Below are 13,417 nucleotides of genomic sequence, written 5' to 3' on the forward strand. Positions count from 1 at the left end.
CAAAAGCATTCCCAAACAGCCTTCTGGAAAATAAAAAAAAATCACTAGTCTTGTCAACACTCCTTTGACTCATCTCAAAGTTTTGCCTGAGAGAGCCATGAACCTTGACCTTGCCTGCACATTTGCATTCCAGTGCTGGATTAAGAGTGGAGAGAGTTGGATTGAAATCACTATTTAGCAATGGCACTTAGTGAGTGCCCTTGATTCAGTCACACACTCACCCTAACCCACCTCACAGAGTTGTTGTAAGGATAAACTGAAAGGTGATCCATACCATGTATACCATATTTTAAGGGACATTGGTGGTGCTGTGGTCTAAACCACTGAGCCTCTTGTGCTTCCCTTTCAGAAGGTCAGCGGTTTGAAGCCCTACAACAGGATGAGCTCCTGTTGCTCTGTCCCACCTCCTGCCAACCTAGTAGTTTGAAAGCATGCCGGTTCAAGCTGCAGCGGGAAGGTAAGCAGCGTTTCCATGCACTCTGGTTTTCATCATGGTGTTTCATTGCACCAGACGTGGTTTAGTCATGCTGGCTGCATGACCCAGAAAGCCATCTGTGGACAAATGCCGGCTCTCTCAGCCTGAAAGCGAGATGAGCACCATACCCCATAATCACCTTTGGCTGGACTTAACCATCCAGGGGTCCTTTACCTTTAAAGGTAAAGGGACCCTGACTATTAGGTCCAGTCATGACTGATTCTGGGGTTGTGGCGCACTGGCAGACGGAGCCAGTGTACAGCTTCTGGGTCATGTGGCCAGCATGACTAAGCCGCTTCTGGCGAACCAGAGCAGCACATGGAAACACTGTTTACCTTCCCGCTGGAGCGGTTCCTATTTATCTACTTGCACTTTGACGTGCTTTCAAACTTCTAGGTGGGCAGGAGCAGGGACAGAGCAATGGGAGCTCACCCCGTCATGGGGATTCGAACCACCGACCTTCTGATCAGCAAGTTCTAGGCTCTGTGGTTTAACCCACAGCGCTACCTGCGTCCCTTCCTTTACCTTTACTTATACCATATTTAGTTGGCATAGCAGAAGTGCATACCCCTTATCCCAGGCCTCATCCTGAAGGAGAGTAGGGTGGTTTTCCTGGCATCCCCATGCCTTTGCATGCTGGTGAGGCGTTCCTTAGCCGGCTCCTAAAAGCTATTGCTAAACAAACGCTGCTGGCAAGAAGCTTTGGGGAAGAGGTAGGTGAAATCTTGTTCCCCTCGTGTGCACCAGTTGCATGTGAGTTGGGGGCAGGTGTAGAAAAAGCATCTGATATGTCCAGCTGCAATTGCATGACATCACCTCGGAGTTCTCTGTGTTTACTTTTAGTCAGGGTGAAGCAAGGAGTCTCATGCAAAGTGCTCTCAGTTTGTTTGATGAATAGTGCTCTGATGTTGCTTTCCACAAATGCAGAGCCACAGCTGGTGGGGGGGGGGATTTAAGCCAGGACTTTTGCCCTAAGTGAAATCTCCAATGGTACTCCAAGGGGTACCATTGATGCTCCTAGCCTGCCAGTCATTTTACTGTCTGGGCTTTAGAACAGTTCTCCCTGCACCTCTGTGTGTGAGAGACCGAGAGTGGGAATGTAGGGTGGGGAGAAGACTCTTTCCAAATCCTTTCCCTCCTCCTTCCTTTTCTCCCACCCAGATTCGGGACTTCTCTCTGTCACAGCCTCTTCCTGCTCACTAAACCCTGTTACCACTTCAGCTTCCAACACCACCACAACCACCTCCTCCTCCTCCCAGTCTCCTCCCTCTGACCACTCATCGTTGTCCCACCACCAATCCCCTGGCTCTGAGTCTTCTTCCCTGGGGGTTCTTCAGCTGGTGCCTCCCACCACTTCTCTGCCCCCACCCAGTTCATGACAGCATTTTACAACAGCAATGCAAACAAGTGTAGACATGTTACAGCTAGATGCAAACTTGTATTAGAAACGGTGGCTTACAAAGCAATGCAAGGGGTGATTATACATACAAGATTACAGTATATCAAATATAGATGATGGGTTTTTATACATTCATGATTCTGGTAACTAGTTGTAAAACAGAGAGACATGGTTTTGATGGTATAGCATGCTTTGCTTCATAACTCTACAAGACTTAGAATAATTAAGAGCTTCTGAGTTCATCTAGTTCACCCTGCTGAAATTCTAAACACATCCTGGAATCAATAACCCACACTGAATACAGGTCAAGAAAAGTACTGGTAATGGCAACCAAAATTACACATGTATGCTTCAAAGAAACTAGGATTATAAATCTTTTGGAGCCATCAAAACTTAATCTCAGCAGTGGAATACAAATATACATTTGTTTACTTGGTAGGAGCTAGAACAACTTATAGTAACCAGAGTGGTATAGCTATAAGTTGTACTCTTTCATAGCCATCACAAGGTACTTAAAGCACAGGTCTCCACTTGCTCTGTAGGTTTTTCTTCTTCCTTGAAAATATTTTGGAGTATGGCTTTCATGCCCTTTACATGCCCGCCTCTCTTTCGTCTCCCAAACACAAAATAGAGCAAAGGGTTAACACTGCTGTTCAGAGTGGCGCACAAGTAACCATATTGCAATCGATGCAAAGTCGGAATATGGAAAACATAATGGCCAATGTAGAAGGCATTCAGTGGAAAAGAAAGAAAGATAAAGAAGAAAAGAGTAAGGAGGATGACTATAATGAGCTTGCCCCGCTTCTGCTGTTGTGTTTTAAAGCAGACCTGGATGAACAGGATCAATGTGGAGATAGTTATTAGTGGGAGACAAAAGAAGCCATTCTCAACGTACTGGTAGAGTCTTACGGAACCATGATACTCTTTAATAGCCAGGTAGAGAATGAAATGTGTTGCAGGCAGAAAGAAAGAAAGCACCCATATGAAGGCACACAAAACAATGGAGAAACGTGGCGGTCGGTTGGATCCATACCAAACTGGGAAGAGTACAGACACACACCTGTCAATGCTGATGGCCGTCAGCAGAAACTGACCCGCGTTGTACATGAATTGGAAAATATCTTCAAAGAATTCAAACACAACACCCTCATCCTGTTTGCGATTCTGAAGCCAGCGTATTTCTAGAATAAGGTCCGCAGCAAGTAAACCAAAGTCTGCAACGGCGAGGTTCAGGATGTAGGTGGTGAAGGGGGTCCTCTGAATACGGAATCCAAGCAGCCAGATGACAGTTCCATTCCCCAAGCATCCCAAAATGCAAACTACAATTATTGATACACACACTATATACATTGTTACTGTCTTGTATACAAATTCTGGATCATCATTACTGTGGCTACTGTTGGGGTAAGCGCTTGCGTTGAAGGCTGCATAATATTTCTCTCCAGCATTCAAAGGGGACAGGGATGTTGGGCTGAAGCTGACCATTGTGCTCAACCTTTGCTTTTGTGTATCGTCTGGTATGGATAGTCCTGCTGGAAGACATGGGAGAAAAGTGGAATAAGCCTTTGGAATTGGTCACGAATGATAAAAGGTAACACGTTCATTGGGACGCAGGTGGCACTGTGGTCTAAATCACAGCGCCTAGGGCTTGCCGATCAGAAGGTTGGCGGTTTGAATCCCCGCGACGGGGTGAGCTCCTGTTGCTTGGTCCCTGCTCCTGCCAACCTAGCAGTTCGAAAGCATGTCAAAGTGCAAGTAGATAAATAGGTACTGCTCTGGCGGGAAGCTAAACGGCATTTCTGTGTGCTGCTCTGGTTTGCCAGAAGTGGCTTAGTCATGCTGGCCACATGACTCAGAAGCTGTACACCGGCTCCCTCAGCCAGTAAAGTGAGATGAGCGCCGCAACCCCAGAGTTTTCTGTGACTGGACCTAACAGTCAGGGGTCCCTTTACCTTTAACACGTTCATTGGAGTCAACAAAGAGACCATGCCAAGAAGGGGCCAGATTGCCAGCAGAAGCAGTGAGAGTAGGGGAAAGAACAATAGTATTCAAGGCTGGGTAATAAGCCCACAAGCTTTGGCTGGCTGGCTGGCTCACTAATTAGTAAGAATATATATAACCCCAGTAGGCTAAACTACCCAAGCTGGCTGCTTCGTGTTGTTTGTTTGTTGTTAGCAATTTCTAATGCTTCTGCTGCTGATAGTAATAATTCTCAGCAATGAGAACAGAATAAAAATATATTAAAAAATGCAAAATGTTCTGGATTTCTTTTCTTTTTTTTCAGGATGGGAGAAGAATTAATTTGGAAAGGTTAGAAAGCAAATAAAAGCTGGGCAAATGACAACAAACACTTTCTAATAGACAGCATTTGCAAAAGCGACCTGCATTTAAAAAAATAATTAAGACTTCACCACCTTACCCCAAGTACGGTGACTGGAGAGTTTTGGGTAAGGCGATAAGACTTTGAAGCTGGACCTGCAGATCTCAACAATTAAAACAACAATTAATTTGATTTTGGGTAAAGGCACGTAGATTTATTTTGTTTAGGATAAAGATGAAGAGGTCAAGCCAAAAGCTTTAGAGGAAATACTGGCTTTGAGAAGGGGAGTGGAGGAAAATAATGGAAAGTGATCTCTGAGATGAGAAAATTGTGCCATCAGGAAAAGAACCTCTACAAAACATTTCCTACCTTATTCCAACAACAGATGTTTACTCACAAGGTTTGAGATGTTCTCTGATGCCTCCAGGATATCAGTTGATATCTCTTCTCTGTGTTCAAAATAAAATGCTCATCCAGAAGTCAGCACACATTTTGAGCAGAGAATGTAAAATGGAAGAGTTGTTTGTTCAGCAAGTGTGGGGCAGATAACAGAAATCCTGTTAACAAGTGCAAATCCATTAGTTGGTGCCCAACTTAGCCACGGATTGTCTTTTGCTTCCTGATACTTCAAGAATCTCCTGTGAATGTGCGTTCCTTTATAACTTACAAAAACCTCAGGTGATATGTGCACTTTATACTTACAAGTGTTTCCAGGGTCACAGCTGATAGTAAAATTTGACATTTGGATTCCGGACAATCAAATGTCAGATGAACTTTAGTACTGGACACTGCGAGATCAATAGCTCAAGTGAACTTTATTCCAGTAAACATGCAATTTCTTCTTTAGCCAATTTTTGCATGTGCCTAAGGGAGGGGGAAGTGGATTTAGAGCGAACTGTTTCTATGTCATGCCCTTTGCCAGACCCCAAGATGACATATTGGGCAAATGCTGAGATTTGGGAAATGCTGAGATGCAGCAATCATTAGCTGAGATTCCTCCATTGCAGGGGGCTGGACCAGATGAGCTTAGGCGTCCCTTCCAACTCTACAGTTCTATGATTCTATGAAATGCACCATAGCATTTTAACCACAAATTGCCAAGCTAACTCTTTTAGAAGGTAAACATTCTAGTGTGGCCGAAGGCTGAAATATATACAGAGAGACAAATGGCTGAGTTGGATAAGGTCCATTTCATTAAATGTTAGACGTAAACCTGCACAGAAGAGTTGTAGGTGAGGGAACTGACTATGATTAAGAAATCCCATATCTATTAGGGCAAACAAACCCCTGCTGGGTCAATGGCAAGGCTATCGTCTTACCCCAGCCAAAGTAGGTTCTGTGCCAACCACCACCCAAAAGTCAACTATTAAGAATAAACCAGGTACTGGCTAAGGCTACTGTCTGGTGCTAGTACAAAGTCCACAAGACCTAACCAGCAATAGGTCATGGGTTTATCATGGCCTGAATAATATTTCACCAAGTCTGCTGCTCAAAATGGTCACCAGGCCAATGCCCTCAGACAGACCCTCCAAGTGTCCCTATTTTCCAGGGACAATACTAGGTTACAGATGACGTCTCAGTTTCTGATTTGATGCCAGAATGTCCCACTTTTCCTTAGGACATCCCTATTTCCATTAGATAAATGTTGGAGGGCATGGAGTTATGCGATCCCCAAGGCATGGAGATAAGTAACTATACAACCTTTAGAAGGCTTATGAAGGAAGCCCTGTATAGGAAGGGCAGTGTATTAAAAAAAATTAATTAATTAATTATGTTTTATATATGTTGGAAGCTGCACTGTCAGATGTGTGGGGCATTATTATTATTATTATTATTATTATTAGTGCTTTTTTCTTTAAAAAAATGTTTAGGGGTGCTCTCATTTTGATTCAAGGAAATCACCATTTTATAGTTCAAATCAAGAAAAATAAATACAATAAATGGACAAAAGTACAAAGATTCACAAAATGTTTAGGGGTAGGCATCCCCCTGCGTCCCACCAGAAAAAAGCACTGATTATTATTATTGAATTGAACGTTCCTATTTTCATCAGAGAAATATTTGAAGGCAAGTTCAATGTGCTGAAGCCAGGCATGCTCTAAAATGGCTGCCGCTGGGCTCTATAGCCAAAGTAGGTCTAAAATATCACGGCCACCAGCAGACCTAATGGGGAAGGTGGCTGATGCACTCGCTCAAATCTGAGACAGAAATGACAATGGAGCCCTAACCTGCAACACTCATGGCACAAAAGGAGGCAACTGATAACCAACTGCCCACAGGAGGGTGGAGGAGGCCCAAGCCAAACCAGCCACCAAGCGGTCAGCTCTGTGGCATGTGTGCTGCCCAAGTCCCATATTGTCCTTTTGACCAAGCTGCTCCGCAGCGGCTCACATGCCTGAAAGACACAGAGCAGGAGTAGGTAGTCCAGCTCAAGGCTTGCCTATCTGCCAACTCAAAAAGTGTTCTGCCAGCTTCCCACGCTAAATGGAGCTCAAACGCCCCAAGAGACACCAGCAGTAAAAACAGAACAGTGGAGTCAGTAATTTTGAATAGCTATTTTATTAGCAAGCAGATACCTATGTAAGTACAACGTCCATCAAACACCATTTAACACTCTAACTGAATAAGCTAAGCGACTGGCTTGTTCTCAATAGTTTATTCATCCTAAAGATATATTAATATATACCAGCAGTGAGTGCACATGCAAATGGTGCTTCAGAATAGGACAGAGGAGGGTGTATGGAAATGGGGCAGGTCTGTGTGCAAGGGAGAGTTGAAAAAAGGAGGAAAGAAGAGGTTGAACATGATACTGCTGTGCTTGCAAAGGAGGCTATGCAATAAGAGAGAGGGGAAGGCTTTATTTGTTTGCCAGCCTTCATCTGAGTATCACAGGGTAGTTTAAAGTATAAAAACACAAAAAATACATAAGATAACGACACACAAAATGATGCCCCCCTACATACACAATTTAAAAGGCCATAGATTGTTTAACTATCCAAGGTCTGGGAAAAGAGGAATGATTCCTCCCCCTGGGGACCTGATGATTCCTGGGGAGAAGATTCCACAAGTGGGGAGCCATCACAGAAAAGGTTCGTTTTCATGTTGGCACTCTCTGGACTGCTCTTGGGTGAGGCAAACAAAGAAGGACCTGATTATGATTTCAGGGTCCGGGTTGGTTCATATGGGGAGAGGTGGTCCTTAAGATATTGCAGTTATGGGCTGTTGTTTCTTTCTTTTCTCTTTTTCTTTTAAATCCTAGATGTTGCTTTAGAGGCCCACAACCTCTTATTTATGTTCCTCTATGTCAGGGGTCTGCAACCCGCGGCTCCGGAGCCGCATGTGGCTCTTTTACACCTTTGCCGCGGCTCCGGGGCGGATACTAGCAAGGGGGGGAGGCGCATTGTGCGCCCCGACACACCCCACTGTGGCGGGCGTTGTACTGGCTGTGACGTCACATGGGGGCGGTGCGTGCGTTAGTCATGCACTGTCCTGACGTCACCTTCCCGCCCGCTGTCAGATCGGACATTAAGGTAAGAAACAATATATGCAGTGTTATATTTGTTTTAAATGTCGCAATGGTTTTGCGGCTCCCAGTTTTTTCTTCTTCAGAAATGGGTCTAAGTGGCTCTTTTTGTCTTAAAGGTTGCAGACCCCTGCTCTATGTGCACTCTGTGAGCAGGATGTGCACCCTATGAGCAGGATAGAATGCATCCTAAGAGTTCCTCTTCTTCCCTCCAGCTTCTCTCAGATTTCCTCTTTCTGCATTCGGCACAGAAATGGGTTGATCTCTGTGAAATGGAGACTGGAGGGGGGGAAGGAAGACAGTGGAGGGGAAAGGGGTGAATGTGAAAATTGGGGTGCTAAGGGGCTTACAACAAAGCAGGGAGGAGGGTGCATGGGGATGAGGTTGAGAGCAGGGGCAAGAAAAGGGTGGAGAATAGGAGGGGGAGATGTGTGAAAGAAGGAGGTGCACCTCTACTTAGTAGATGGTGAAATCTATCCCCTGCCCCGTTCTTCCGTTCCTCTCTCAGCTGGTTTCATGGTATAGCCCCAATTCCTGCAGAGGTAGGTGGGAACCATCTTGAAGAGGCAAGCTCAATGTAGGTCACAGCAAATCATCCCATATTCTTTGAAGCAATGAAGGTGAATCTTCATCACAGGGGCTAAGAATGTGTGATTGCATGATTGATAAATCTTTTGGAGCCATCATAACTTAGTTTCAGCAGAGGGTGCCACTTCATCTGGATGACTTTCTTCCTCTTTGAAAACATTCTGAAGTATGACTTTCATGCTCCTCCTAGGTTTGCCTCTCTTTGGTCTCCCAACCAGGAAATAGATCAAAGGGTTAACGCTGCTGTTCAGAGTGGCACACAAGTAGCCATATTGTATACGATGCATAGTTGGCGACTCAAAAATATAATGGCTTATGTAAAAGGCATTCATTGGAAAAGAAAAAGAAAGAAAGAAGAGGAGTGTAAGCAGGATGACCGTGATCAGCTTTCTCCGCCTTATCTGTTGTGTTTTAAAGCAGAACTTGATAAAAAGGATCAAAGTGGAGAAAGTCATAAGTGGGAGGCAAATGAAGCCATTCACAATATACTGGTAGCACCTTATATACTTCTGTTCCTTCTTAGCAGTCAGGAAGAGAATGAAGTGAATTCCAGGGAAAATGAAAGAAAATATCCATATCAAGGCACACAAAATGGTAGACAAACGTGGTGGCCGGTGGCATCGATACCAAAGGGGGAACAGGATACAAACACACCTGTCGATGCTGATGGCTGTCAGCAGAAACTGACCAGTGTTGTACATGCATTGGAAAATATCTTCGAAGAATTCAAACACGATGCCTTCATCCTGTTTACGGTTTTGAAGATAGCGTATTTCTAAAATAAAGTCAACAGCGAGTAAACCAAAGTCCACAATGGCGAGGTTCAGGATGTAGGTGGTGAAGGGGTTCCTCTGAATACGGAATCCAAGCAGCCAGATGACAGTTCCATTCCCCAAGCATCCCAAAATGCAAACTATAATTATTGATACACACACTATATACATTGTTACTGTCCTATATGTAAATTCTGGGTCGTCATTACTCTGGCTGTTGTTGGAAAAAACACTTGCATTGGATGTTCCACAATATTTCTCTCCAGCATCCAAAAGGTACAGGAGCGTTGGGCTGAAACTTGCCATTGTGTTCAACTTTGGCTTTTGTGTTTTGTCTGGTGTAGAGATTCCTGCTGGGAGAAGTGCGAGAAAAGGTCACGTTAGCCTTTTGCTAACAAGGTGAACAAACCATTTCAGTCTAGTCTTTTTTGCTTCAGTCTGAGAAACCACTGCTAAGGTGAAATGCTTCTTATTATACCCTCTCCAGCTAAAGTTGCATTTTCAGAAAGACACATGCAGACAATAAAGTTATCCTACCACTTTCCATTGTTTCATTTTTCTACCCCATTGATTGCAGAGGACATGAAGCTAACCCAGTTGGACTTGCTGGCTTACTTTGAATGTGGCCAGCCACAGCAGTAAAGGAGGCAAGAGAGGTGAATGAATGAAAGGTTCTGAAGCAGAAATCATGGAGTGATAGATGACAGTTTCACTCTTGCTGTCAATGTCTCCTTTCAAATAGTAAAATTTAGTTTTCTTTTCTCCCTCTTAAAAAATGTGTGTGTTGTTTTTGCTTGTTTGCATTCCATACTATCCTGGTTCTAGTAAAGTTCAGTTTTTACCTCTGTAAGCAGTGAATTTTCTCCCTTTAATAGTATCCTAGTTCTATACTTGTAACCCGAAAGCCAGCTCTTTTTTTGCACTTAATCAACTGCACAAAGCTGAACTGGAATGGGAATGCCCCATCCATCTCAAGACTGTCCCATCCAAAAATACCCAGAAACAGCAATATTACTGGGGGAAACTTGGGGACTGCAAGGGTGACAGTCACCATCCTGCCGTGACTTTGATCCATGGGGAAATATCAGAGGAACGCACTGTTTAAATGACGGCAGCAGAGAAGGCAATTTGGAAAGGAAGAGATGAACATGAGCAAAGGCATTTGGAAATAATTTCCCCACATTCTAGATGGAGGTGAAGAGGTTAAGCTCAAAGCTTTTGTCTTTCAGGTGGGGTGTGGAGGAAGGGAGAATGTAATGTGGCCTCAAAGAAGAGGAAGAATGTCCTACCTTAATTCCAATCACAGATGTTTGCTCTCCTAGAATTCGAAGGTCTGAGCCAGTATTTCTTCTCCGTTTTCAAAACAAGTTGCTGATCCAGCTGTCAGCACTCAGCATTGAGCAGAGAACATCAGATAGAACATCATGTTGGTTTAGCAAGGGTGGGGCAGGTAATTGATATCCTGTTAAAATGTGCAAATCCATTAGCTGGTTTTTCCAAAAAAGGCGAGGTTTGGATTAACTTTCTTTCCCGGTATGCATCAGCAATCCCTTGTGTGCGCTTCAAATTGTTTTGGTTGAAACTTAGCAAAGCCTCAGAAGATATTTGCAGCTTGTACTTGCAGATGTTTCAAGCTTAGTGGCATGTTGCATTAATAGTCAGATTCTGCACTGAATCAGCGACGACAATGGAGCTTTTTAATCTGTTGCATCTTCAGGCAGAGCTGTAAAAGGCTGTTGCCAGAAATCCTGGAGAACTCCTGTCAATCAGTGTTAACAGTACTGAACTAGAACCATAGAGTGGTAGAGTTGGAATGGATCCCAAGGCCCATGTAATCCAATCCCCTGTGATGCAGGATAAAGCGTGTTCTCCTTCATGGAGAGCACATGTTGTGGTGGGGGCCTCCAGGACACTCCAAAGTTGTGGGGCGGGCTAATTGATCATTGGCCACTGATGCAATTGGGCTTCCCTTCTTGTTGGGATGAAGTTAATGTTGCCATTTGTTGATTGACAGCCAGAAGTGCTAAAACTCCTTGCACGAGGCTAGGGCTTCCTCTTTTTACCCGTGCATCGGATTGCCCATCATCTGCTCTTGGGGCAGGGGCCCGGTAGGAATTTTGTCCATCTGGCTGATTGGCTGGGGCCATTTGGTTTTTGCCTACTGCGTAGCAAATCGTCACAACTTGTACGGTTGCGGTTAGACACTGGTTTATGGTTTGGTTGGTTGAGGGGCATGGATTGGCTGTGCCTGCCCCTCTAATGCTGCTGCTGCAAAGGATTCCATTAAAGGAATCAGGGGATAACTATTGCTTGTCCACCCTGTCAAGGGGGCTCGGGCCATGCAAGAGCTCCTGGTTGCATTTGGGGAGGGCTGAGGGCAGGTTCCCTGCTCCATTGCTACCCCCCAAGTGTATTCCCCTTTTCTGACTTTCGCAGGCGTGTGGAATGTCAGTCTGTCCCCCATGGGGGGGGGGGGAGATAGTCGCAACCAATGCCTAAGCAACCACTCACATTTTTTGTATTTTAATAAAGTTGTGGCCAAAATTATGCCAAAAACCTTAAACAAAAATTTCTGTGTGATGTGTGAGTTACTGGGATGGCCCTGGGGACCTCGACACGCAACCAGATGGAGTAATAAGTTTAACTTAGTATAAGGCAGCTTTCCTATGTTCCCACATTCACAGACTCGCACACATACATACCTTAAGAATTGAGCTGTGGACATAATGGAGGCCAAAACAGACTCAGGGCAAAGGAATCAAACCAAGGAATCTCAGGGCAGAGATCAGGGCAAAGGAATCAAACCAAGGGCTTTTCTGCAAATGCTGCTTTTGAAGAGGAGTGTAACGAAAGAGAGAGAGAAGCGGAGGCAGCACAAAGAAGGAGAAAAAAAGCAGGAAGGAAAGATTTCATGAATCAGTGCCAGCCCATTGAAAATGCTGCTTTAAAAGGATTCCAAATGCTACTGCAAATGCTTTCTTGCTGCCTTGTTAAAACACCAGTTCCTGATTACGCACTCACATTGCTGTAATTCTATCCCTGCAAGCAGCTGCTTTATGCTCTTGCCCAATTTTATATACACTACATCTGGGATGAAAGAAGACTGAGGGGTTTCAAGCTTTAAACATCCTACTTCCAGCCAAGCATTTGATCACAGATGAGGACAGGTTTGAGATATTCAGAAATTCATACAAGACTCCCCTCTCACAAGTGTGTTATGTGTGAAATGTAACGTGATCATATACTTGAGTTAGCAGAAACACACACACACACACAGACACACCATAATAATATGGACTTGGTTCCTCAGAGCATGCAAAGGTTCCAGGTTCAGTCTTAGAATTTTCAGGTAGGGCTGGGAGAACACCAAGCAGTGATGGGAGTGTCTTCAATTGTGTCTGTCTCCATGTGCGCCCATTGTTTTGTCTAGTCCTATAGGATTATGCGGCGCACTTGGTTGACGATGTAGTAGAGTTCTATATTAGTGATGTATGGAAGTGAGAGCTGGACCATAAAGAAGGCTGATCGCCGAAGAATTGACGCTTTTGAATTATGGTGCTGGAGGAGACTCTTGAGAGTCCCATGGACTGCAAGAAGATCAAACGCATCCATTCTTTTTTTTTTTATAAATTTTTTTATTGCGTTTCTTTCCATAATTTTATAGGTTTATAAACAAATAAAGTAGTTACAAGAAACAAATTTTCTCTTTTTTAACAACAAAAACAAAATAAAACTTGGACTTCCCCACCCCTTCCGATTCTGCGTTCTTTGCATTAACAATGTCAGCATTTTGTTACCTTATTTCATACCTTGTTGTAACTTTCGAATGTTATGTATCCAAATACAATATATTATGTCTCAATTTCAATACCTTTAAAATAAACATAACATATTCAATTTAAATTGTCTCCTTTTCTCTTTTGTCACTAATTTTACCATTTACTTAATCATATTCGCAGAAGCTTAACGTTTCCTAATCATGCACTTTCTTAGGATTCATACAGCTTATAATATTTTTTCAGATAATCTTTAAATTTTCCCCAGTCCTCCTCAATTGTTTCTTTATCCAAATCTCGGATTCTGCCGGTCAGTTCAGCTATCTCCATGTAGTCCATCAACTGCGTCTGCCAGTCCTCCAGCGTGGGCAAATCTTGTGTCTTCCAACTCTTTGCAATGAGTATTCTTGCTGCTGTGCTAGCGTACATAAACAAAGTTCTATCTTTCTTTGACATTTTCTGGTCCACCATGCCCAACAGGAAGGCCTCTGGTTTCTTAGGAAAGGTATACCTAAATACCTTTTTCAATTCATTATAAATCATTTCCCAGAAGGCCTTCACTT

The 13,417-nt window shown here is 43.8% G+C and overlaps 2 protein-coding genes across 4 annotated transcripts; both read right to left on the reverse strand.

Annotated features, from left to right (window-relative positions):
• Positions 1-1,893: 1,893 nt before the first annotated feature.
• Positions 1,894-4,973, reverse strand: LOC310682189 (mas-related G-protein coupled receptor member H-like). 3 transcript variants are annotated; one of them, XM_083450684.1, is made up of 3 exons: positions 4,897-4,973; positions 4,564-4,751; positions 1,894-3,403 (listed from the first exon to the last, which is right to left on the reverse strand). In XM_083450684.1, the coding sequence occupies exon 3, from the start codon at positions 3,357-3,359 to the stop codon at positions 2,376-2,378; it is 984 nt and encodes a 327-aa protein (XP_083306810.1). In that variant the 5' UTR covers positions 3,360-3,403; positions 4,564-4,751; positions 4,897-4,973; the 3' UTR covers positions 1,894-2,375. The 3 variants fall into 3 exon arrangements, with proteins under 3 accessions (XP_083306810.1, XP_083306809.1, XP_083306808.1); XM_083450683.1 differs by having other exon boundaries at positions 1,894-3,406; XM_083450682.1 differs by lacking the exon at positions 4,897-4,973 and having other exon boundaries at positions 1,894-3,406; positions 4,564-4,845.
• A 2,525-nt stretch (positions 4,974-7,498) lies between these two features.
• On the reverse strand, positions 7,499-10,529 carry LOC310682190 (mas-related G-protein coupled receptor member H-like). Its single transcript, XM_083450685.1, has 2 exons — positions 10,368-10,529; positions 7,499-9,428 (listed from the first exon to the last, which is right to left on the reverse strand). Exon 2 carries the CDS (start codon positions 9,382-9,384, stop codon positions 8,401-8,403), a length of 984 nt encoding a protein of 327 aa, XP_083306811.1. The 5' UTR covers positions 9,385-9,428; positions 10,368-10,529; the 3' UTR covers positions 7,499-8,400.
• Between the last annotated feature and the right edge of the window lie 2,888 nt (positions 10,530-13,417).

This window comes from Podarcis tiliguerta, assembly GCF_965153285.1.
Source record: "Podarcis tiliguerta genome assembly, chromosome: 7".
Classification (NCBI taxonomy): Eukaryota; Metazoa; Chordata; class Lepidosauria; order Squamata; family Lacertidae; genus Podarcis; species Podarcis tiliguerta.